The sequence below is a fragment of the Syngnathoides biaculeatus genome, chromosome 2 (genome assembly GCF_019802595.1).
Source record: "Syngnathoides biaculeatus isolate LvHL_M chromosome 2, ASM1980259v1, whole genome shotgun sequence".
NCBI classification, from domain to species: domain Eukaryota; kingdom Metazoa; phylum Chordata; class Actinopteri; order Syngnathiformes; family Syngnathidae; genus Syngnathoides; species Syngnathoides biaculeatus.
The window spans coordinates 28,467,780-28,492,147 of NC_084641.1; the positions used below are offsets into that span (position 1 = coordinate 28,467,780).

Consider the following 24,368-nt stretch of genomic DNA (forward strand, 5'->3'; position numbering starts at 1 on the left):
TCTTCGTTAAGACATTTATTTTTTTAATACAAGTATACATTGATGTTGCCTAACTGACACTAATCTAACCTGCACTTACATTTATTGCTGCGTATTATAAATTCATCCAGATCACGTGGCAGTCCATGTTTGTCTAACAAACATGTGAGACTTCGACGATCGGATCTGCAAAAAGCACAAAATAGTCCCTCGGTTAATCGTTCGTGTAAGCGAGAGGGTGGAGGCGTTTGGAACGACTTGGTGTATAAATACGTGAAATGACATTTTCGGAAACATCTTTCAGAATGACTCAATTTTACATAGTTCCGCTTGGACCGTGATGATCGCAGATATCGGGATATGCAGTGAAAGCAGAAAGCAGGCGGAGGAGCAATTAGAAAGATGGAGGCACGCACTGGAAAGCAGAGGAATGAAGATTAGCCGAAGTAAAACAGAATATATGTGCGTGAATGAGATGGCGAGGGTGGATGACTTCAAATACTTGAGGTCAACAATAGAGACCAATGGAGAGTGAAGAAACGGGTCCAAGCGGGGTGGAACAGTTGGCGGAAGGTGTCCGGTGCTCTATGTGACGGGAGAGTCTCTGCTAGGGGGAAGAAGGGCAAAGTTTATAAAACAGCGGTGAGGCCGGCCGGCCATGATGGACGGATTAGAGACGGTGGACAGGAAGCAGAACTGGAGGCGGCAGAAATGACGATTTGGAGGTTCTCGCTCGGAGTGAGCAGGTTGGATAGGATGAGAAATGAGCTCATTTGAGGGACAGCCGAAGTTAGATGTTTTGGAGACGAGGTTCGAGAGAGCAGACTTGGGTGGTTTGGACACGTCCAGAGACGAGAGAGTGAGTACGTCGGTAGAAGGGTGACGAGGATGGAGCTACCAAGGAAGAGAGACCGAGAGGAAGACCGAAGAAAAGGTTGACGGATGTTGCGAGGGAAGTTGGTGTTAAAGAGGAAGATGCACGAGATCGGCTTAGATGGAGAAAAGATGACACGCTGTGGCGATCCCTAACGGGACAAGCCGAAAGGAAAAGAAGAAGACATAGTTGTGGTAAAATTCTTCAACCACCTGCTGCAAAATGTTATACACATGTCCACTTTCAACTTAAGAGAGAAATTCCTGAACATTACAATCAATATTTGCTCAGGTGAGTCGAATAATCATCAACGCAGTTGTACACAAAAGGAAATCATGACATTGTTTTCTTGTCCTACAAAACAAAAAATTATAAAGTCAAGATGCTGAAGAAGCTCCCACGTACTTACATTCACATGTGTAGGCGACCTCCAAGTACTTGTACGTGCCCCCACAGGGGTCCCCAAACACGGCGTTGGTGGCCGCGATCGTGCAGTTGTTTCTCCCGTTGCACCTATGAATGCGGGGGGGGGGGGGGGGGGGGGGGAAATCGGGGCTTATTGCGGTGCTAATAAAAAAAAAAAAAAAATGATGTCATCTAAAAACTGTAAATTTCGGGAGGTCGGACCTCACAAGTGAACAAACTACAAACTGAACCCGAACTGTCCATCTGACCCATTGAATGGAGACGGACTGTTCCGGTGCGCTTCTGCAGGTGGGGGTAGTGTCAATGACGTAGATTAGAAACCAGGCTGCGCACAGCCCCCCCTTTCACGTGGTAATTCGGCTTCAACTTCCGGTCAGGGCAAAACTATTTCATGTGAAAGTTGACACCCTTTGATGACCTTACAGTTGTGAAATATAATATTGGAATATACGTTATATTTCACTTTTTTTTTTTTGGGTGTCAGTATGGTGAATTCTTGTTGCGCTGCTTGCGGTCAAAAACCGTGCAGGCGGTCGCCAAGAAGTAACTTTTCACCGGTAAGCGTGTTTCAGTTTAACCTTCATAATTCGTTATTGTAATTATGAATGTGGAAAATATATCATTACAATATCATGAAGGGGAATGCACGGTGGGCTCAGCTCGTAAAGCTTTGGGCTCACAGTTTTGAGGTCCCGCGTTCAATCCCGGCCCTGCCTGCGTGGAGTTTGGATGTTCTCCCCGTGCCTGCGTGGGTTTTCTCCGGGTCTCCGGTTTCCTCCCACGTCCCAAAATCATCCAACATTAATTGGAGATTCTAAATTGGCCGTAGGTGTGATTGTGGGTGTGGCTGTTTGTCTCTATGTGCCCTGAGATCGGCTGTAAAACGGTTCAAGGTGTACCCCACACGCCTCTTGCCCTCATGAGGATAAGTAGCTAAGAAAATGGATGGATGGATATGTCTTTTAAACTTTCCTGGGCATGCTGCAAATGTTTAGATTATATTTATGTCTCTAGGGATCCAAAACACCCCAAGTATATAGATTTATCGCATCGTTTTCCATAATAATGTGCGTATTGCTTACCGCGCTTTTTGCCCTGACCGGAAGTCAGAGCCTGTCGACCGTGGCGGAACCAACGTTGGATTCAGAGTGCGCAGTCTCGTTTTTATTCTACGTCATTGGGGAGTGCGGAGCGCAAAGAGCGCCGACCGCTCCACACGGGAACCAGATTTCTTTTTAGTCCCTCCCGCGGGATTAGTCCCAATGGACCACGACAGTTTCTTCGCTGCTTATCCTCACAAGGGTCGCGGAGAGCGCTGGAGCCTATCGCAGCCGTCACCGGGCATGAGGCGGGGGACACCCTGAACCGGTCGCCAGCCAGTCGCAGGGCACACGGAGACAAACAGCCGCACTCACAATCACACCTAGGGGCAATTTAAACTAAACTATGTATTGCTTTTCCACTTGTTACAGGTTGCGATTCGAGCGTACGTGTTGGCCGGGATGCCACTCGGGCGCAGGCACTGGCTGTTTCGGATCTGCTGCTCAGGCCTTCCGAACGTGCACGTGGTCGCGTCGCGGCGTCCGTAGTCGGCGCCGTAGACGAAAATAACTTGCCCTTCATCTGGCGACCAAATGAGAGAGAGCGAGAGAGAGAGAGACGGTCGACGGTGGAGATGCGGACACTTTAAACATCCGAATAAGTAGTCGAGAGAAATAGCATTCATAATCATTTATAAAATGAATATCATAATGCAGGAATTGATCATCGGGGGCGGAGGAAAGGTCAATCTTACCACAAAACAGTTGTGCCAAAGAACCCTCACAAGCCACGACAGTAACTGTGTAAAAAAAAAAAAAAAAAAAACATCAGATATGAAATCATAAATGTTTACACCACACCTAATTGCAGACGGACGCCGTACTTGCGGGCAAGCAGGTGAAATTGGTCTCCAGGTATTTGAGGATGCCGGAACAGGGGTCGGGATTGCGGAAAGGCGCCGTGTTCACCTCGCAGGATTTTTTGCCATTGCACCTGCGGACCAAAGTCGATAAAAGTGTGACGGCTCGCCGGAAGAAACACAAAGACGGAGAAATCGAACATCCGCGTCGAAATCGCCAGACCCGACGTTAGCGGCGCTCGGTGTCGGCAGGTACTCGTATGCGCTCGAGTCTGGAAAAAAGTGTTTTTGGTGAATCCCGTGTAATTTTTGGGAATTTAAATGGATTATTTCCCATCTGTTTATTGTCTACAAGCGCAGACATTCACACTTATGCTAATAAACTACTACTGCCCTCAAATTTACTGCACTTTTATTCCCTAAAAAATTTTTTACAAGGCTGGGGGCCGAGTCGCTACAGATACGGCAAAGCAGCACACCTCGCGTAGCTACGCTACTACTAAAGCATACATTTTCAGCAAAAAAATAAATCTATTTCTGAAAATATTTCATTATTTAAAGTATTTCAAGTATATATGTATTTCTACTATGCAGGAAAAGCTTAAAAAAATGCTTTAAAAAGGCAAATTTTTTAGGCTTGGAACGCATTATTTCTTTTTCCATTCATTGTAATGGGAAATATCGATTGGATTTCGAACAAATCACTTCTCGATCCGCCTTCTGGAACGGATTGCGGTCGAGCCAGAGTACCTGGAGAGAAAAATGACAAGGAATATAAGCAGGGCGGCACGGTGGCGCAGCTGGAAAGCGTCGGCTTCGCAGTTCTGAGGTCCCGGGTTTGATTCCGGCCCCGCCTGTGCGGAGTTTGCATGTTCTCCCCGTGCCTGCGTGGGTTTCCTCCGGGTGGGCACATCCCAAAAACGCGCAGCATTAATTGGACACTCTAAATTGCCCCTAGGTGTGACTGTGAATGCAACTGTTGTCTGTCTCGACCAGTTCAGGGTGTACTCCGCCTCCTGCCCTCTGACAGCTGGGATAGACTCCTGCACGGCCAATGAGCCTTGTGAGGATAAGCGGTGAAGAAAATGGATGGGAGATACCCTTACATTTATGCGCTTTTGGATCTAAAAGAGGCCCGACGCACAAACCTCGTCGAGAGGGTGGTCAAGACGCCCGGCTGAGCGCACTGCGTGTTCGCCAGCTCCTGCGGCGGTCGCCCCTCCGAGCACACCACCGCGTCGGTGCGACCGTAGAGCGCCCCCTCGACGCTGATCACTCCGGATTCTGCGCGGGAAACAAAGCAGTCAGCGTTGCGCCCAATTCCAAAACGGATTCCTTCCACGTGGCTAATTGCAACTCGCGGCCCGGGTTGAACTATTTTAAAACGTCAGCTCCTATTTGGGCGAGTCGGACAACTTGGCGACGTCACTTCGGGTAAACGATTTAAGACAAAGGCAGATTATTATTATTATTTTGTTGTTGTTGGCTATTTGAATTTTTACCGCAGTTTAGGCGATGGACGTTCAACGGGTCCGTGTCACAGGTGCTCACTCGCTCTCGAGAATCGACAACTGCGGAAACCAACACGCAATGATGTAATATCAATACTTTTTATTGTATGTACGGTTTGCAGTACTGCGTGTGTACACTGTACCTGCTGTCAGGATGAAACTTGCTGCCATCAGCACTGGAAAAACAAACATTAGTTCAGACCGAGGCATCGATACGCAGACAAATAAACGAGGACGACTTTGACTTGGGGGTTATTTGTCGTCCGCGACTGAGCACGCAAGGCCGGTCGTATTTATTCACTGAACACTTTTTCAGTTTTCATTTTTGCCAACATTTTGAACAAGCTGAACCAAAACGGGCGGCACGGTGTTGTTGTTATTTGTTTTAACACGAGTTTGATCGTGTTAAAACCCTCGTGGCAAGACTGACACGGACGTTGCACCTGCTGCCCATTTTTTTTTTCTGCTCTTATATTGATTCACGCTCCATCCATCCATTTTCTTCACCGCTTATCCTCACGAGGGTCGCGGGCACATGGAGACAGACAACAGTCGCGCTCACGGTGGATTCGGTTTTCGAACCGCCTTCTAGAACGGGTTGTGGTCGAGAACCGAGGCTCCACTGTATTCGCCAACAGAATAATAAATAGCAGCAGTTAGTGTTCAACTAACGAAGTCTGCATCCGTCCAGCCGATTTCTGAGCCGCTCATCCTCACAAGGGTGGCGGGCGCGCTGGAGCCTATCCCAGGTGTCATTGGGTAGCAGGCTGAACTGGTTGCCAGCCAATCGCAGGTCACATAGAGACAGACAACAGTCCAATTTCTGAGCCGCTCATCCTCACAAGGGTGGCGGGAGGAGACAGTCAACAGTCGCACTCACAATCACACCTCGGGGCAATTTAGAGTGTCCAATTAATCTTGGGTGTTTTTGGGATGTGGGAGGAAACCGGAGTGCCCACCCGGAGAAAACCCACGGCATGCAAACTCCACACAGGCGGGGCCCTGGGATCAAACCCAGGTCCCCAGAACTGCGAGGCCGACGCTTTACCAGCTGCGCCACCGCCGTTCCGCCCCCACTCATCGCCAATATAAACAATTTGAACAAGCTGAACTCAAACATGTAAGACTTTCTACTCAGAAAGAGAAATATTGAAATATGACTCATAAATCTGTTTCTGTGGCAGCAATCACGAGAAAAAACAAACACAGTCGACAAATAGATCATCTTAGGATATGACTCTCGAGCTAGCTTTAAAAACGTAACTCTCAATTCCAACTCACCCATTCCCGAACTTACTAAAATCAATAATTGACCTCCAATAGTTTGTTTAGTACTTCCATGAATTGCTATTAACCCTTTTTTTTTTTTTTTTTTTTTTTTTGCAAAATTGAGATAAAAAGTCTCCTGACAGGGCACAATCAAGGAAATGGCACTTCTTATATGATAACTTTACTCATTTATAATCTCGTCCCAAAAATGGGACGCTGCCCACGAATGGGTTTTAATTTCCTATTAATAGAGACAAAGATTTCTACTATTATTATTATGATTTATTCATGTATATATTTTACTTACACAACGCTGAGCCGAGTCTGAAGCAGGAGCGCATGTTTCACACGATCCGGTCTACGGCGCGAGAGATGTTGAGAGGAATTTTCATTTTTATAATTAAAGCAAGACATCCGCCCAGACTGGTCGGTAAAAGCCACGCCCCCTGACATTATTTTTTTTGTTGTTGTTGTTGTTCACATCCAATGTTACGCAGCTTCCTTTTTTGTGTGTGTGCGCATGTGTCTCGATTGCTTCAGGTCCTCAACGTCCACCGCAAGTTGCGGCAAAGAACCGTTTGCAGGGGGGGGGGGGGGGGGGGAGAATCAAGAGAGAAGAAAAAGGAGGTTGGACAATAGATTGCCCCTTGCGACATTACGAGACGAGCCCCGAAAGGCGTTTGCGGTTGCAGAAAAAGTTTTACTCAAGCATTGTAATTTAAAAAAAAAAAAAAAAAAAAAAAACCTCCACAGTTGCGCAGACTTAAAAAATATATAAATCAATGTAATTGAAATTGTAAAATTGAGTTGGCCCAGCGAAACAAGCCACTTGTTTTCTTTAAAACCCTTAAATGTTGTCAAAACTTGTGTTTTATGAGGTTACAGTTGAATATTACGTTCAGCTAACTTCGCTTTCCTTGTAGTGGGGTTATTCAATGAGCGCTAATGCTAGCGCCGCGCTATCGCTAACGCTAGCACAGCGCTATCGCTAACGCTAGCAGAGCGCTATCGCTAACACTAGCAGAGCGCTATCGCTAACACTAGCAGAGCGCTATCGCTAACGCTACAGCCGTGGCAACAGGGCCGGTTTGGGAAAAAAAAAAAAAAAAAAAAAAAAAACATACCGGTAAAAATCACTGAGACACGACAATAACACGCTAGCGCAGCGCTAACAGGGCCGGACCGGTAAAATGTATTGTAATGTAATGCAGATGATACCTCTGTGGTTATTTAATTTTTTTACGGGAAATTATTGATACGATTGATAGTTTTAGTGACTGTGACTAATGAATTCATAATTTTTGATTGCTTCCACTATTGCAGGGTGCATTTTTAGATTCTTGAATCAATCTACCGGTTATGTTGAATTGAATTTATTGCCGTTTTATTTGCATATTTGGTAAAAATGTATTGTAATGTAATGCAGATGGTACCTCTGTGGTTATTTAATTTTTTTTTACGGGAAATTATTGATACGATTGATAGTTTTAGTGACTGTGACTAATGAATTCATAATTTTTGATTGCTTCCACTATTGCAGGGTGCATTTTTAGATTCTTGAATCAATCTACCGGTTATGTTGAATTGAATTTATTGACGTTTTATTTGCATATTTGGTAAAAATGTATTGTAATGTAATGCAGATGATACCTCTGTGGTTATTTAATTTTTTTACGGGAAATTATTGATACGATTGATAGTTTTAGTGACTGTGACTAATGAATTCATAATTTTTGATTGCTTCCACTATTGCAGGGTGCATTTTTAGATTCTTGAATCAATCTACGGTTATGTTGAATTGAATTTATTGCCGTTTTATTTGCATATTTGGTTAAAAATGTATTGTAATGTAATGCAGATGGTACCTCTGTGGTTATTTATTTTTTTTTACGGGAAATTATTGATACGATTGATAGTTTTAGTGACTGTGACTAATGAATTCATAATTTTTGATTGCTTCCACTATTGCAGGGTGCATTTTTAGATTCTTGAATCAATCTACCGGTTATGTTGAATGAATTTATTGCCGTTTTATTGCATATTTGGTTAAAAATGTATTGTAATGTAATGCAGATGGTACCTCTGTGGTTATTTAATTTTTTTTACGGGAAATTATTGATACGATTGATAGTTTTAGTGACTGTGACTAATGAATTCATAATTTTTGATTGCTTCCACTATTGCAGGGTGCATTTTTAGATTCTTGAATCAATCTACCGGTTATGTTGAATTGAATTTATTGCCGTTTTATTTGCATATTTGGTAAAAATGTATTGTAATGTAATGCAGATGGTACCTCTGTGGTTATTTAATTTTTTTTTACGGGAAATTATTGATACGATTGATAGTTTTAGTGACTGTGACTAATGAATTCATATTTTTGATTGCTTCCACTATTGCAGGGTGCATTTTTAGATTCTTGAATCAATCTACCGGTTATGTTGAATTGAATTATTGACGTTTTATTTGCATATTTGGTTAAAAATGTATTGTAATGTAATGCAGATGATACCTCTGTGGTTATTAATTTTTTTACGGGAAATTATTGATACGATGATAGTTTTAGTGACTGTGACTAATGAATTCATCATTTTTGATTGCTTCCACTATTGCAGGGTGCATTTTTAGATTCTTGAATCAATCTACCGGTTATGTTGAATTGAATTTATTGCGTTTTATTTGCATATTTGGTAAAAATGTATTGTAATGTAATGCAGATGGTACCTCTGTGGTTATTTAATTTTTTTACGGGAAATTATTGATACGATTGATAGTTTTAGTGACTGTCACTAATGAATTCATAATTTTTGATTGCTTCCACTATTGCAGGGTGCATTTTTAGATTCTTGAATCAATCTACCGGTTATGTTGAATTGAATTTATTGCTGTTTTATTTGCATATTTGGTAAAAATGTATTGTAATGTAATGCAGATGGTACCTCTGTGGTTATTTTTATCTTTTATGGGAAATTATTGATACGATTGATAGTTTTAGTGACTGTGACCAATGAATTCATAATTTTTGATTGCTTCCACTATTGCAGGGTGCATTTTTAGATTCTTGAATCAATCTACCGGTTATGTTGAATTGAATTTATTGCCGTTTTATTTGCATATTTGGTAAAAATGTATTGTAATGTAATGCAGATGGTACCTCTGTGGTTATTTAATTTTTTTTACGGGAAATTATTGATACGATTGATAGTTTTAGTGACTGTGACTAATGAATTCATAATTTTTGATTGCTTCCACTATTGCAGGGTGCATTTTTAGATTCTTGAATCAATCTACCGGTTATGTTGAATTGAATTTATTGCCGTTTTATTTGCATATTTGGTAAAAATGTATTGTAATGTAATGCAGATGGTACCTCTGTGGTTATTTAATTTTTTTACGGGAAATTATTGATACGATTGATAGTTTTAGTGACTGTCACTAATGAATTCATAATTTTTGATTGCTTCCACTATTGCAGGGTGCATTTTTAGATTCTTGAATCAATCTACCGGTTATGTTGAATTGAATTTATTGACGTTTTATTTGCATATTTGGTAAAAATGTATTGTAATGTAATGCAGATGATACCTCTGTGGTTATTTAATTTTTTTACGGGAAATTATTGATACGATTGATAGTTTTAGTGACTGTCACTAATGAATTCATAATTTTTGATTGCTTCACTATTGCAGGGTGCATTCTTAGATTCTTGAATCAATCTACCGGTTATGTTGAATTGAATTTATTCAAGTCATCATCATGTAAAATTACAGGTTAGTGCGACTTAAAGATGCGTTGGCAAAAATGAAAGGTTGCTGAAACTCAAAACCACGACTTAAAAGATTTTAAGTTGAGATTAAGCGGAACAAACAATTTTGAGTTTGCCCAACTTTTTTTTTTTTTCCCACTGAGGAAATATTGCGCAAAGCCTTTGCTCAAGGAAGGAAGCGAATTGGTTATTTACTGCAACAGATATGAGATACGCAACAGATTGGAAATGGAACCGATGTTATCGGACGACTCAGAGCGGGTTTCGATTCGTACTCGGTTTGTTTGTACTGTGCCGGTCAACCGTAACTGTATACTGGAGCGTAAAATTCTTGCGAGGAATGAAATTGTTGGGCTTTCCCCCGATCCGTCTGGCTATTTTGCATTTTTATGCACATTTCGTGATCCCCACATTAAGACGTTCGCGTTGACAATTTCGTTCACCCCGTCTGTCGTTTATATTTTGATTCCGTAAGATTAATTGGACATTCTAAATTGCCGCAAGGTTTGATTGTGAGTGTGGCTGTCTGTCTCTATGCGCCCTGAGGTTGGCTGGCGACCGGTTCAGGGTGTGCCCCGCCTTCTGCCCGTTGAGAGCTGGGATAGGCTCCGGCGCTCCTCGCCATCCTTGCGGGGATAAGCGGCTGAGGAAATGGATGGATGGATGGATGGATAATAATGGTAACCATTTGTAGTAACCATTTCGTTATTTTTTGAAGGTGACCCCCGCTTTAACTCCTACCCGACTGCAATCATGGAGATTATTTTAACTGCTGCCCCCAGTGGCTGACCGAAATAGTGCAACACTTGTTTTCAAATCCTGCCTAAAGCCGCCTGTGTGGGTTTTCCCCGGGTCCTCCGGTTTCCTCCCACGTCCCTGAAACATGCATTGACTGGAGACTTTAAATTGCCCGTAGGTGTGATTGTGACTGCGGCTGTTGTCTGTCTCCATGTGCCCTGCGATTGGCTGGCGACCAGTTCAGGGTGTACCCTGCCTCCTGCCCGATGACAGCTGGAATTGGCTCCAGCCCTCCCGCGACCCTCGTGAGGCTAAGCGGCTCAGAAAATGGATGGATGGATGGATAACTGGGGACTCTAAATTGCCCCTAGGTCTTTGTGAGTGTGACTGTTGTTTGTCTATGTGAACTGCGATTGGCTGGCGACCAGTCCAGGGTGCGCCCCGCCTCCCGCCCACTGACACCAGGGATCAGCTGACCCCTGTGAGGATAAGCGGCTCGGAAGAGGGATGGATGTATGATGAACTCGATATACTCTTTTTTGCAGAAATTCCGTTTATGCACAAATTTCATTTTATTTTATGGATGCAGCAAATCGTCGATTAATCAACAATGAATCAATGAATGAATGATTTATTGACAACTGTTTAGAGCCTCAATAAAGTGTTGAGAGCCTTTGTCTAAATGGTTCAAATCCTTTACAATTTCAATGATCTCGCCACAGCAAATATTTATGGATTTCCGTTGTGCTTTATGAAAGCAAACTGATTATCTTTGCGCTCAACAGACATTCGCAAACATCTATTTTTATTTTTGAAAACAACAATCCAAATGTTTTGCTTTTTTTGTTGTTTTTTGAGTGAAACCAGTAATGGTTAAAAAAAAAATATATTTTAATAAAGGGTTGGAAATGTATTTTTGAAAACAACTTTGACTGATGATGAAAATGATGTGTTGGCCGCTGATTATTAAATTAACTGTGAGCCAAACACTTGTTAAATCTATCAATATTTTTGCTGGACTTTCCCCCAATTTTCTCATCGTTTTATTTTTCTATTTTACATATTTGCTGCAATGAAAGGAGATGCTTGACCGTCACTGTACGTACAAGTGTATCTTCTTCTTCTTCTTTTCCTTTCGGCTTGTCCCGTTCGGGGTCGCCACAGGGTGTCGTCTTTTCCCATCTAAGCCTACCTCGTGCATCCTCCTCTATGAAGGCCATCTGGAAGTCAAATTAGAACAAAATATTGATTTGCGCCGGTGTTCATCAGAAAATTGCGGAAAATATGAGTGATCGTAACAGAAATGATAGAATAAAAATGACAAAATGGATTCTCGGTAGCTCATGGAGACAAAGGTACACTTATTTTGGCAGCTTTTGAGCACAAGCTGCCTCCAAATCTTTTTCTCCTTCGCCATCAGCTTTAAATGAAGAATCACGACTATTTATGAGTAATATTTATACTACAGCGCCGTCCTACCTTTATTTTATCGATCATGTCTCCCGTGAACACTCCTTTCTCCAGCAGGCCGGTCGTAGAGACTTGATGGCTCCAAACTCGTGACTATATCGATCCTGTAGCGCCGAAGAATCGTCTTGTGACCCTCCTCCATTCAGCACTATCATAAAACGTATGATTGTGATTTAAAAAATAAAAAAAATGGACACTATCAACTAAAGTGGATGCTTTTACATACCTGTCAACTCGTAACGGTTTAGCCGTAGTTCCTTCGGATTTTGCGGTGAGTCTTACGTATACGGCCGTATATCACAAATCATACGGATTCCGTTTGATTTTGCCCAGAATGGCGCGAGTCTCCTCTATTGTGGGGGGAAAACCCAAAGCTGGGTGTCGGCAATTCCAAACGTAGCGCACCAGGCGTGATACTTTCATTTCCGGTAATTTTCCAGTAAATCCTCGGCCCGGATCGAGCACCGCCACACGATACGCTATTGGTGACGCTGACCTATCGAGATAGGAGCTATACGGGGATATTTCTTGACTGCGACAAAAAGTGAGTGCCATTTTTTTTATCTTGACTTTGATCATTTGCGGCTCAAATGAGTTTGACTTAGCTCGTAGATAATGTAGCGTGCATGCTCGCTAGTTAGCCGCCCTGCCCTCATTACAAATACGTGGGATGGTTGTAGCTGACATTGTAGCTCTCTCGCTAGCATTCTGGCTCATGGTCGTGTTTTTATAACAACAATATAATATTATTAGATGCTGTGTTTTCATATGTATGTCAAGTTAGACGTTCCATTTATTAAAATCGAGACTGGCTTCGTAGCAACAATAGCTAACGCCAGTGAGTTCATCTATAGCTTATTGTTAGCCTCATCAGACGGATCAGCTCCTTCCTTATTCACTAAAAATAAAGAATTGATCATCGGCATTCAGTAGATATGTAATCTTCCATAACATTTTTCTGTTCCCATCACTGAATCTCTTTGGGGAAATCTCTCTTACAAATATCGGCGGTATTGCAGCCTGGCTGATAAATAAATAGCCATCTTTTTGATCATTCTACTTAGTAGAATTAGACATTAACTTCAGATATTATCATTATGGAGATCTACAATAAAAATCATTGAAAAACTGTTATTTTGACATATAATTCTCTTCGGTATGTTATAAGGATTTTTTGGGTAGTTTATACGGGTTGGCGTATGTTTTTATGACACCGTGTTGTGTCAACCAGGTCTCCAACTTCCTGGTTTCCAGCTACCATCAATGAGCTAAAAAATAAGACTGGATAGTTCATGGGCCATCGTAGCTCTGGTCGCCAGAAGCAGATATCCGCCATTTTGATACTCCCAAAGCAAGCATGCCGACCTGTGCGGCGACAGCGATGAATTGCGTTAATCGCCGGTTTCGTGGCTGTGAGAAAACATTCCAAAGGTAAACGTGAAAGATTTACTTTGACACTGTTAAAGTTTGTTTGTAAAGGTTTTTTTTTTTTTGTTATTTTTATTTTCTGATGAGCTTCATTCACTTGAACGAAGTTTTTACGGTTGTTGTCGTTCACTGTTCACACTTCGCTTCACCTTTGAAGGCCGACGGTTTGTCGCGAAAAAGCGATATCAATATTTTTCCCAAACTTCATCAGTGGAAAAGCAAGAAAACACACTTTCCGGGAAATTTTTTGATGGATTTCATAATACAGAATTCTGCAAATTGAATTTGATTTTCAAATCCGAGGAAACAAGTTGAAATTTCCTGACGTCGCAGAGACAACAAATGAACGACGCGTTTAGCATCTATTTTCCCATTGCGAGTCCTTATTTCCAAAAATATATCGAACTGATTGACTGAAAATTTCATGTTTTATGACAAAATCTATCTATCTATGCTTTATACCCATCTATCTAAGTCATTTTGTCACTTTACATATTAGTAATTTCATCATATGGAGCCCTTTGTCCGTTTAAAAAAAGAAGCCATTATACAAATATAATTATAATAATATAACAATAGAATCTAATTTTGAATACAGTTATCTGTGCACGTGCCTGCCCAAAATGCTTTTCAGCTGCTCCCAGCGAGGCTTTGACGTCCTCTATGTGGGATCTAATTACAAGCTGATGTGCAAAACTGAACCAGCAGAAGAAAAGGGGGAAGACTCGTTTTTTTTTTTTTTGTGGATTTTAAACGCGGATTGACTGAAATGGGGTTCAGTTTAAAAAGGTCATAAAAAGGCTGCTTTGAAGCAATCAAATTGTCTCTCCAAATATCTTTATTACGACATTTTTTTTCTTTTTTTTTAGTTCAAGTACACATTGATGTTGCTTAAAGGTCAAGTGTCATGCCTATAAACATTCTAAAAGAGATATTGAAATGAAAAATACATATAAGATTATTCACTTCAATGTCTACACGAAAAAATAAATATGACCGGAGGGCACGTCGTCCACGCGCAAAATTGCGGAAGTGTCATTCGACATCCGAGTGGTCGCCATATTGGCTGCATCTTCTGCCCGTGATGTCACCCCAGACATTCGCCATTGAAAACACGCTGTGGCCCCAACCGGAGGACGCGCCCCTTCAGAGACGGAAGCTCTTTTCGAAGAAGAGAACATCACACAACCGAGTGAAGTTTCCGGGGCAATATTACCCGATTTGTTTTCGAGCCATATTTAGATGACATGTGGATCACGGCCAAACCGCCGCCGCCGTCCGCGAGCCCGACGCGGCAGCCTTCGCCGGCGAGCCGTCACGGCAGCCGTCCGATGCGCACAGCGACACATTTAGCACCCCTGTCATCTTTTGTTACATTATGAGAGACGCATTACATGGAGGCCCCGGATTACATGGAGGCCCTTGAGCTCAGTGGTTAGAGCAAGTATTATTATTATTATTTTTTTTTTAGTAGCTGTATAAACACCTACCTGTCATTTGGAACCCACGAAGCTCTCGTCCTCTGCCCCTGTGCAGCCCTTTTTTCACGACGAATCGGGTCTCTTGCAAACTTGTGAAGGGTAAATCCATCCTCCCGACTGTTCGAGCAACATCCAGCATTGCAACGAGCCGGCATTTTGGCTAACACGAAGGAACAACGAGCTACCTTCCCGGAGGTGAAACTAATAGAAACAAACGAGTCCACTTGAGGGCGGTCCTGCCACGTACATCACTTCCTGCATTCTTCTCGAAAACCAATCCCTCGCGAGGATTTTAAAGGCGGGATTTACAAAAATTTGTATACGTCAAAATCATGTTTTGTGGTGAAAAAAATGCTGGGTCCATGTCAGCTGCTTTTTTCCCCCCATTAATAACATACTAAAAATCATGCATTTCATGACAGTGGCCCTTTAACTGCCACTAATCTAACCTGCACTTATATTTATTGTTGTATATTAGAAATACATCAATATCACGTGGCAGTCCATGTTTTTTACCCAACGGGTGAGGGTGGGATGATCAGCTCTGCAAAACGCACAAAATGGTCACTCGGTTAATAATCCATGTAAACAAGAGAGTGGGGGGGGGGGGGGGCTGTTTGGAACAATTTGGTGTATCAAGCTCGTGCGCGTGACGTCACCATTTTCACGGCGCCATATTGGAGGTCAAAAAGGGCTGCTCGACATTGAACCCGAGGAGAATATTTACAATACCCGAGACCTGCTGCGCTGTTGGTTGTCACAACAGACAACACAGATTTTCAAAGAGGTCAGCTGAAAAGACCAGAAAATATCGATGGATTTCGGGAATTAAACGTGATGGATGGAGCCTAACCAAAATAGTGGCACCGTTTGTGACGGCACAGTGGCGCGACTCGTTAGGGCGTTGGCGCCACAGTTCTGAGGTCCTGGGTTCAAATCCCAACCCCACCTGTGTGGAGTTTCCATGTCGTCTCCGTGCCTGCGTGGGTTTTCTCCAGGCACTCCGGTTTCCTCCCACGTCCCTCCTGAAACATGCATTTATCGGAAACTCTAAAATGCCCTTAGAGGAGATCGGGAGTGCCAGTACTCGTTTGTTTCCAGGTGCCCTGCGATTGGCTGGCAACCACTTTGGGGTGGAGCCCACCTCCTGCCTGAAGTTAGCTGGGATAGGCTCCAGCATCCCCGTGACCCCTGTGAGGATAAGTGGCACAGAAAATGGATGGAAAGATGAGGATTGTTTGATGCTAATAAATTTTAGGCATTTTTTACATGATGTATCCCACACAGTGCCAAGATCTGGATTTCTTTTTTTCCTCACAATTTCACCCTTCCAATGGCACCAGGGGCTACTTGGATGGCAGCAGCGCTGTAGTTGATCATTGTTTTGAATGCAAGAGGGTTTTATTTTGTTTGTTTTTGCATCAACACAGGTGTGTGAATGACAACTTACCATAAACTGGTTTCTCACCTGTTTCCACGCGAGCAAAAGTTGAGCAATACTTGTTTAGTGACACTTAAATGTTACCTAAGCTTGTCTTTGTTATACTGTTTTTTTTTTTGTTTTGTTTTTTTTGTGTGTGTGTGTGCAGAGCAGATCAGCTGGCTGGAGTTTACATGGCCGTGAACAAAGCATACATTTATTATCTGAAAAGTGCTTTTGTACTTACAATGAACGTCTTTAGTCAGTTATTATTTTAGAGTTCCTATTTTGAAAAATGTCAAAACAAATGAGCCGGAAGAAGCGGTCGAGGAAAGGGAAGTCTGGGTCATCCTTGCTGAAGCTACTTCCCCCGCCGGCCCGACCCGGAAGATGGATGGATGGTGTTCACATCAAAAGCGTTTTGTTTTGTGGGGATGGCGAAACAAGAAAAGCAAAAGTGGTGATAAAATAGTGGCATCGCAGTGAAGTTCAGATGAGGAGAAACTACCCCGAACCACATTTTTACATTTTAATGACTGCACTGGGCAAAAAGTATTCAACAATAGAAAAAAATTAAATGAATGTCAAATTGGTAGACCTGACATTTACTTGGTCCTTCGAGCCTGATCTCAAGATACCCGAGGTTTCCAGGGGCTGAGTCTACATCCAGGCAAAGAACGTGATCACTGCACTTGAGACCCTTTCCGGGACCGGGCCTCGGCTTCGCGTCTGGAGGCCGAGTGTTGACGAGCAGCCGAAGGAAGTGAAGACATCTCTGGTGAGTAGCGAACTCACACACACATGAGGAACGAGCGAATTTGCACGTCTGGGCGACTGCGGAAGAACCAAACCTCGAGAATACTCGTCCCTATCGAGTAGAGAAATGAGTCTTTAAAACAGAGAAAAGGGCAACATGTGTCCAGTACGTAAATCAGCTCCGTGAAACGTGTGCATGTGCATGTGTAAAAGTGTAAGTGGAGGTTTCCTACCTCATTTGAACAGGAAACTGAGTGACAACTGAGAATTACCTCAGACAGAAAGTAATTGTCACCCTGTTCAGGGGGAAGTCAGTATAGTCACCCTGGGTGAACCACTGACTCCAATAGGGGAAAGACAAGCAGCAAAATAGTTCACACACCATGGTCTGAAACAGAAATTAATGCGGAAGGACTGCAAGTTTGTAGAAAACCAATCTCCCTCTTAAAAAAAAAAAAAAAAAAAAAACAAATAAAACCCTAACCCTCTAAATTTGTGGACAACACAATATGGCTTTGCCGAAAATATATATATTTAACTTACAGGATAAAATACAGAAACACACGCAAATTCGTCCAAGGAATGGAAGACTTGAGAAAGTCTAACCACTGAAATTGTGCAGAAGCACAACAAATTTGGATGACAGCAATGGAGGGAGTTCGGCATCGCGTCACGGGAGATTGGAATCCAAAAGATAAAAATGAAATACTTTCTCACAGCAGTAGGGAACTAAATCACCGAGTTCAATAGAACGCACTTGTGTTAGATTTAGACAAAGAGGAAATTAGACTGCCACTGGAAGAGCAAAACAAAACAAAACAATGATGAACCATTTGAAGGAGATAGAACCAAAATGTCTGCACGTTTTCAAGCAAACGGCGGCATTCCTGAAGATCACACTCCAGGGAGCGTGTATCAAGAGCAATTAAAAAAAATTCTCTCCGTGCGAATTCAAATATTCCTACAAAACGATTGGTCGGAAAACATAGCACTACATGCAGAAATAGTGCTGCAAAATCAGAAAAAGAAAGTTGCTACCTCTCTGACAGAGCAAGGACAACTTTACGGAGCTTTATGCGAAACATTTATTAATCGTGGCTGCAAACGAAGAGGCAGGAGAAGAGTAATGGGGAGGGGACGCAAATTTGGTCAAAAATGAAACATTTGCCGGTGTTGTGGATTAAAAATGTCACATTTCACGTGACTGCCCTAAAAACAAAACACCCACCACCGCATGACGTCTTCCCGTCAAAAATGTCACAACCGATGGTCCCAAAACGCAACTTTTTAATTTGCCCCATACGCTTGTTGGGGAGAGGATGGCTTGCGAAAACTACGACTGGGATGAGTTCCCTCTCTGACAGGAAATATACACGTAAAAAGAAAAATGTCATACAAAATAGAAATGATTATAGACAAACCTCCCATAAGAACAGGAGCTGTCTTGCATGGCCGTACAGTTTGCATGTTCTCCCAGTCTCTGCGCGTGACCAACCCGCCTCCTGCCCGTTGACAGCTGGGATAGGCTCCAGCACTCCCGCCACCCTCGTGCGGATAAGCAGCTAAGAAAATGGATGCATGCATATATGGGTGTAATCACTTTAGGGATGTCCCAAGTTTTTTTTTTTTTTTTTTTTTTGTTTCTTTTGCATTTTGGATTCCAGATAAACCATTAAATAGTCCTACGCTGTACTCAGAAAATAAGCTCTCGTTTTTTTTTTTTTTAATAAACTTTGGACATAGCCCATAGCATTCACGTAGCATATTTACCGATTTTTCCACTGGATGTACAAGTGCTCCGTTCATAAAACTGTCATGGATCATAAGTAAATTGAGATGTAACATTTCTTCGTCCAAACAAACAACTTCGCATCTATTATCTAGTATCGACGTTATGCAGATATGTCGATCGTGATCCAAGTTCATTCCGGTACGCTCCATTTTTTGTTCGACCTTATCAGACTCACGACAACACTGGCATTTTCCTTGGTCCATGTTATTGTGAGTGTTGTGCTCTTTCGTCAACGTCACGCCCCGTCTCCAACACGTCAAGTTCCGCCTGTTTGTATTCTGGCGCAAAAATTGTACGTTGTTATTGTTGTTTTGTTTGCTCAAAATAGTAATAACACAGAGCATCTTCCCCGTCACCGTTAATCAAACTTTGATTTTCTCTCACCCCCCCCCCCCCCCAACTCCCCATCGATTGCAAGAGTCGGCTGCTTGAAAAGTAGATCTCGGGGTAAAAAAAAATAAGTTTGGCCACCCCTGCTGTATATTTTCTACATCTAAACCAACTCAACAGAAAAGCATCAAACAAATCTCTGCGATCCATATAATGGGATTATTGTTAGTCGTCAGCGCTACGCCCCCCCCCCCCTTCCAACACGTCAAATTCCACCGCTCTGTATTGTGGCTCAAACGCACAGGCTTGAACAATGTACATTATGCTTTTTTTGTTTGTTTGTAATTATTTTTCTACCAAAAAAAAAAAAAAAAATCGGCCACAAAATGCCACAAAACGGACATTCTCTGTCCCGTGAAACGTATCCACGAGTAATGGAGGGGAAGCACCGTAGGCGTGGCAAATGCTGATTGGCTGTCAGCTTTCCAGCCGGGCTCATTGGAATATCTGAGCGAGAGAGGAACTTCGATAATATTTTTCCAATTTAGAAATCGTTTCTTGGTGAAATCTGTGGCTAACTCTGGCATTAAAAAAAAAACACGGAACCCTCATCTACTAACTTTTAACGTGTGCTCCCGTTCCTATTTTTGGACAAAGTGTTCCTTTAACTGCGACCCGACTGCAATGATTATTTTAACTGCTGCCCCCAGTGGCGGACAGAAGTAGTGCAACACTTGTTTTCAATGCCACAATAATTATTCTTGCACGGCGGCGACTCGTTTGGGTGTTGGCCTCACGGTTCCGAGGACCGGCGTTCAAATCCTGGCTAACAATGCCTGTGGGGAGTTTCCATGTTGTCCCCGTGCCTGCGTGGGTTTTTCCCCGGGGACTCCGGTTTCCTCCCACATCCCTCCTGAAACATGCATTTATCGGAAACTCTAAAATGCCCTTAGAGGAGATCGCGAGTGCGAGTACTCGTTTGTTTCTATGTAGCTTGCGATTGACTGGCAACCAGATCAGGGTGTAGCCCGCCACCTGCCCGAAGTTAGCTGGGATAGGCTGCAGCATCCCCGTGACCCCTGTGAGGATAAGTGGCACAGAAAATGGCAATTTCACCCTTCCAGTGACACCAGGGGGTATTTGAATGCCAGCAGCGCTGTAGTTGCTCATTGTTTTGAATGCCAGGGTTTTTTTTTTGTTTGTTTGTTTTAGCGTCAACACAGGTGTGTGAATGACAACTTAGCATAAACTGGTTTCTCGCCTGTTTACACGCGAGCAAAAGTTGAGCAATGCTTGTTTAGCGCGACAATTAAATGTTATCTAAGATTGCCTTTGTTGCTGTGTTTTCTTTTGTTTTGTTTGCAGAGCAGATCAGCTGGTCTGAGCGCACACGGCTGTGAACAAAGCGTACATTTATTATCTGAACGTGCTTTTGCAGTCACAAAACATATTCAGTCAGTTATTATTTTACAGTTCCCATTTTGAAAAATGTCAAATCAAATGCAATATCCCTGTTCAGTTTGGTTTGAAAAAATAAAAATGTCTTCACGTAAAAAGAGCTCGTTTTGTGGGGATGGTGACACAAAAATGCAGATGTGGTTTTAAAATACTGACATCAAACCACATTTTTATATTTTAATGATTGTACTGTCCAAAAAGTATTCAACAATAAAAAAAAATATTTAAGCCAAACAGCACAGTGGAAATGATACAAAAAAATTACAAAATCTTACAAAATGTACTACCGTAATTCCCGGCGTACAGAGCGTAACTGGTTATAAGCCTCGGTACACAGAGTTTACCGCTAACGCTAGGGCCGCATCACCGCGCTAACGCTAGCGCCGCATCACCGCATAAACTGCAGGGTTGAAATCGTGTGGGGAAAAAAAGGCAGGAAATTACGGTAATTGATCATCACATCCGAGGAATCACTGCCATCTATTTTTGAAACGTATACAAAATACAAGTTCAAACATTCATATCATTTTATTCCAAAATACACAATGCTCCCTCGCTACAACGCGGTTTCACTTTACGCAGCCTTGCTATTACATGTGTAATTTCAAAAAAATGGAGCAGGCTATTTTTAGGTTTTTTTGTTTTTTTTCTTTTACAGAAAATATTAATGCCTGTTTGAAAAAACTTTATAAAGTGAGTTAAGGGCCTTAAAACATAAGAAATGAAAAAAAAAAATACTATAAACAAAAAAAAACAACCCAAATGAAAAAAAATCCATAAATAAAAAAAAAAAAAAAACCTGAAACATTGAAATTTGAATTAAAAAAAAAATACTACACGGATTTCACTCAATGTCAATATTTTTGGGGAATGTAACCCTCCGCTAAACGAGGGAACACTGTATTTACAAAAATCACTTTTTTTGGAAGTGGGGGTAAGCATTTAATCATTACTTTTGTTCAGATAAATTTCCTCTTAGGTTTGAAAGTAAAGAAGTTTGCGGAGGAAGTTAAAGTAACCTGGCATTTGCTTGTAGATGCCTTTTGCAGAGTTCTGGGAAACTTCTTGGTTGACCTGCACAGTGAGGAGAGTAAAAAAAAAAATATGGACGTCTTTATAAATAACAGAATAATGACTTCACTTGAAAAAAATAAATTGTGAGGAGACGCTCACCATCGTTAACATTCTGACCAAATCATCAGTAGCAGCATTTTCCTCGAGGATGCGGTCCAACGTCTCAATGTACCAGGAGCCTGATTTTGTATCCCTCCAGGACACGTAACCTGTGTGGAGTGAATTTAATTAAGTGGTAAAAACATTCGGAAGGTGGTGTGGTTCTCATGGGTGCAAGGTCACTTCGCCGCCCTTCAGGTGCACTGCTGCCCCCAAGTGGACTGGAATATAGCTACACTCAACTTAGCGTCACTCGGAAGTATGTCGCGAGTGGGGTGTACCCGGAAAAGTAGAGTAGGAGACGAGAATATCGCTCGGGGTGGGCAGCGTGGCGCCGGCGTCGGGTTCGTCAGACGTGCTGAGTGAGTCGCCGCTGGAGGAGGCGGGGATGGCGTCCGTCTGGTCGACCTCCCCTCCGCTGGACGGTTCCTCGTCGTCGGACGGCACCTCGAAGCCTCGGTCTCTTTCGGCTCGAGGACGGAAACAAAATCTTTCGGCGTGCTCCCGCTGAATGCTGTCACTCGCCGATCGGTACCTCCTCCGCAAGCCTGGATGAAGAAAAGCTTGGGTTTCCCCTGCAGGGAGGGGCAGTTCTTCCCGTTGAGGTAGTTTGTCACGTGCTGCACCGGAACGTGCTGGCCGTCTACTCCATAAACGGCGCCGGGGAAGCGCTTGTGAATCACCTGCAACGAAGGCGACAACTGACGTCAGACTAAAAATGCGCAACAGGAGAGACTGCGCGGCACTACGTCTCGTGTATTGTCACCAAAAGTAGGCCAGTACTCCCTCCCGTTCGGCCCAAAGCAAGATAGGATCTACTTCTGTGTATTTGATGCGGTCACGAGACAGCATGATACAATTATCCTATATTGTTCCTTGTCAGCCCCACAAATACTAATATCGGCTGCTAATACTGCACCTCTACACAGTATCGATACTTGTAAAAATCCTCAGATACTTGATGCACCAACGTGTAGTCCTTCGTGAACGCATATCACATATAGCCGATTTTCTGTAATGCTAGCACTTTTTTTTTTTTTTTAAGGAAATATGCATCCATATTACTTCCTGTACAGTACATCCATCCATCCATTTTCTTCACCGCTTATCCTCACGAGGGTGGCGGGGAGTGCTGGAGCTTATCCCAGCTGTCAACGGGGGCAGGAGGCGGGGTACGCCCTGAACTGGTCGCCAGCCAATCGCATGGCACATGGAGACAAACAACCGCACTCACAATCACACCTACGAGCAATTTAAGAGTGTCCAATTAGTGTTGCATGTTTTTGGGATGTGGGAGGAGACCGGAGCGCCCGGAGGAAAGCCACGGGGGGAACATGCAAAATCCACACAGGCGAGTCCGGGATTGAACCCGGAACCTCGGAACTGTGAGGCCAACGCTTTAGTAGCTGAACTACCGTGCCGCCCTGTACAGTACAATTCCCCCCCACCCCCGTGGCCTACAACACCCAGTTCAGTCGAAAGTACAAAATATACAAAAAGCTCGAAAGTTTCACATTTATCACGCCGAAATGTTCGTTCATGCTGACTTTGACGACGTACGATATTCCCAGTAGGCGAGTTGCTTTAATGTGCCGCAATGAAATTAGTGTGCTTCCTAGTTCTAAATTTGGCTTGACAAAAGACTTATAATCATTTTGCTCTAAAAATAGTTTGCGTCTCACTCGCTCCCCTGCACAATAGTTGATACTCTAAAACAAGGGTGATCAGACTTTTTTACCCCAAGATCTACTTGTCAAGCAGCCAGCCTCTCGCGAGCTACCAACGAGGAGGGCTTGGGGGGGTTAATGATGATGATGCTCCAAATATTATGTTATTAATGTTATGTAATATATTATACTATACATATAAAAAATACAGAATTAGCTTTTTGTGCGCTGCATTGTCTGTGCTTTCATCATAGATCAGGCTGTGCCAAGGTGGAATTTTAACATTACACCATCTCATCCTGCACTTTCTACTTTGGCTTCATTCCAGACCTTTCCCCACTCAGAAAAGAGAAAATCTTGTCCAGTTTAATCACTTTTTCTTCGACTATTCACAGTCATTGCAGCTTAAAACAACAGCATTTCTTTTTTAACTTTCTCCATTAATATAGAAAGTAAACATAAGCAGCACGTCTAGCTCGTCTTTGCTCTACGTTGCCCAGACCGTGTTGCTAACTAAAGCAGCGGTGGTGAACGCTGTCATTATTAAACACATTGATGGGCTAAGTAAGTGGGGGGCGGATGTAAGGTAAACTAGGAGCAGTGGTCGTCGTTAGAGAAAGTTCCGTGTGCTGCCTAAAAGAAACCAGCGGCTTCTTCTTTTCATTTTTTACAGTACGTATGTGAATTGTGCCATTGGATGTAACAACCAGTCATTCATTGGATCACATTGCAAAATGCTACAAACTGAATGATTTTTTTTTTTTTTTTTTTTGCGCGCAATGCAGAATATGTGCAAAGAGACATGAGCGGTGCACAATTGCGCACGTGCGCAGTTTAGAGGCAATATTGGCTGACATTTTTTTTTGGCACGCCGTTCCGCGATCAACCAAGACTGCCTCGCGGTCAACGCATTGAGCGCCGCTGCTCTCA

The 24,368-nt window shown here is 42.8% G+C and overlaps 2 protein-coding genes and 1 long non-coding RNA gene across 12 annotated transcripts in view; 1 reads left to right on the plus strand and 2 right to left on the minus strand.

Moving 5' to 3' along the window:
- LOC133513993 (L-rhamnose-binding lectin SML-like) lies at positions 1-12,300 on the minus strand. Of its 2 annotated transcripts, XM_061845193.1 has the most exons (11): positions 12,160-12,300; positions 11,943-12,081; positions 11,570-11,683; positions 4,834-4,866; positions 4,682-4,750; positions 4,328-4,463; positions 3,204-3,313; positions 3,075-3,119; positions 2,770-2,902; positions 1,263-1,366; positions 1-165 (listed from the first exon to the last, which is right to left on the minus strand). In XM_061845193.1, exons 3-11 carry the CDS (start codon positions 11,643-11,645, stop codon positions 134-136), a joined length of 738 nt encoding a protein of 245 aa, XP_061701177.1. In that variant the 5' UTR covers positions 11,646-11,683; positions 11,943-12,081; positions 12,160-12,300; the 3' UTR covers positions 1-133. The 2 variants fall into 2 exon arrangements, with proteins under 2 accessions (XP_061701177.1, XP_061701184.1); XM_061845200.1 differs by lacking the exons at positions 11,570-11,683; positions 11,943-12,081; positions 12,160-12,300 and adding an exon at positions 6,267-6,367.
- LOC133514011 (uncharacterized) overlaps positions 12,187-24,368 on the plus strand; it is a 15,082-nt gene continuing 2,900 nt past the window's right edge. Inside the window, exons 1-5 of one of the 3 annotated variants that reach the window (XR_009798696.1) lie at positions 12,187-12,204; positions 12,374-12,477; positions 13,165-13,364; positions 16,432-17,040; positions 20,506-20,644. This is a non-coding gene — a long non-coding RNA (uncharacterized LOC133514011). Of the gene's footprint in view, positions 12,205-12,373; positions 12,478-13,164; positions 13,365-16,431; positions 17,041-20,505; positions 20,645-24,368 lie in introns of those variants that run through there. The other 2 variants (XR_009798698.1, XR_009798695.1) reach the window with 2 other exon arrangements.
- casp9 (caspase 9, apoptosis-related cysteine peptidase) overlaps positions 16,998-24,368 on the minus strand; it is a 13,144-nt gene continuing 5,773 nt past the window's right edge. For 2 of the 7 annotated variants that reach the window (XM_061845146.1, XM_061845124.1), the window contains exons 7-11: positions 22,307-22,454; positions 22,053-22,241; positions 21,772-21,881; positions 21,618-21,672; positions 17,039-18,580 (exon numbers count right to left, since the gene is read on the minus strand). In XM_061845146.1, the coding sequence (XP_061701130.1) occupies positions 18,306-18,580; positions 21,618-21,672; positions 21,772-21,881; positions 22,053-22,241; positions 22,307-22,454 (777 nt within the window). In that variant the 3' untranslated portion in view covers positions 17,039-18,305. Of the gene's footprint in view, positions 18,581-20,535; positions 21,673-21,771; positions 21,882-22,052; positions 22,242-22,306; positions 22,455-24,368 lie in introns of those variants that run through there. The other 5 variants (XR_009798680.1, XM_061845138.1, XM_061845158.1 and 2 more) reach the window with 5 other exon arrangements.

What these genes read in the sequence shown, in the direction of transcription:
- LOC133513993 (XM_061845193.1), bottom strand. Translation starts at nt 11,645, where the DNA reads ATGGGAAAAGACGACACCCTGTGGCGACCCCGAACGGGACAAGCCGAA. An exon ending in AAGTTTCATCCTGACAGCAG is followed by an intron (nt 4,751 to 4,833) that starts GTACAGTGTACA and finishes TGGTTTCCGCAG; the next exon opens with TTGTCGATTCTCGAGAGCGA. An exon ending in CGTCCATCGCCTAAACTGCG is followed by an intron (nt 4,464 to 4,681) that starts GTAAAAATTCAA and finishes TTTCCCGCGCAG; the next exon opens with AATCCGGAGTGATCAGCGTC.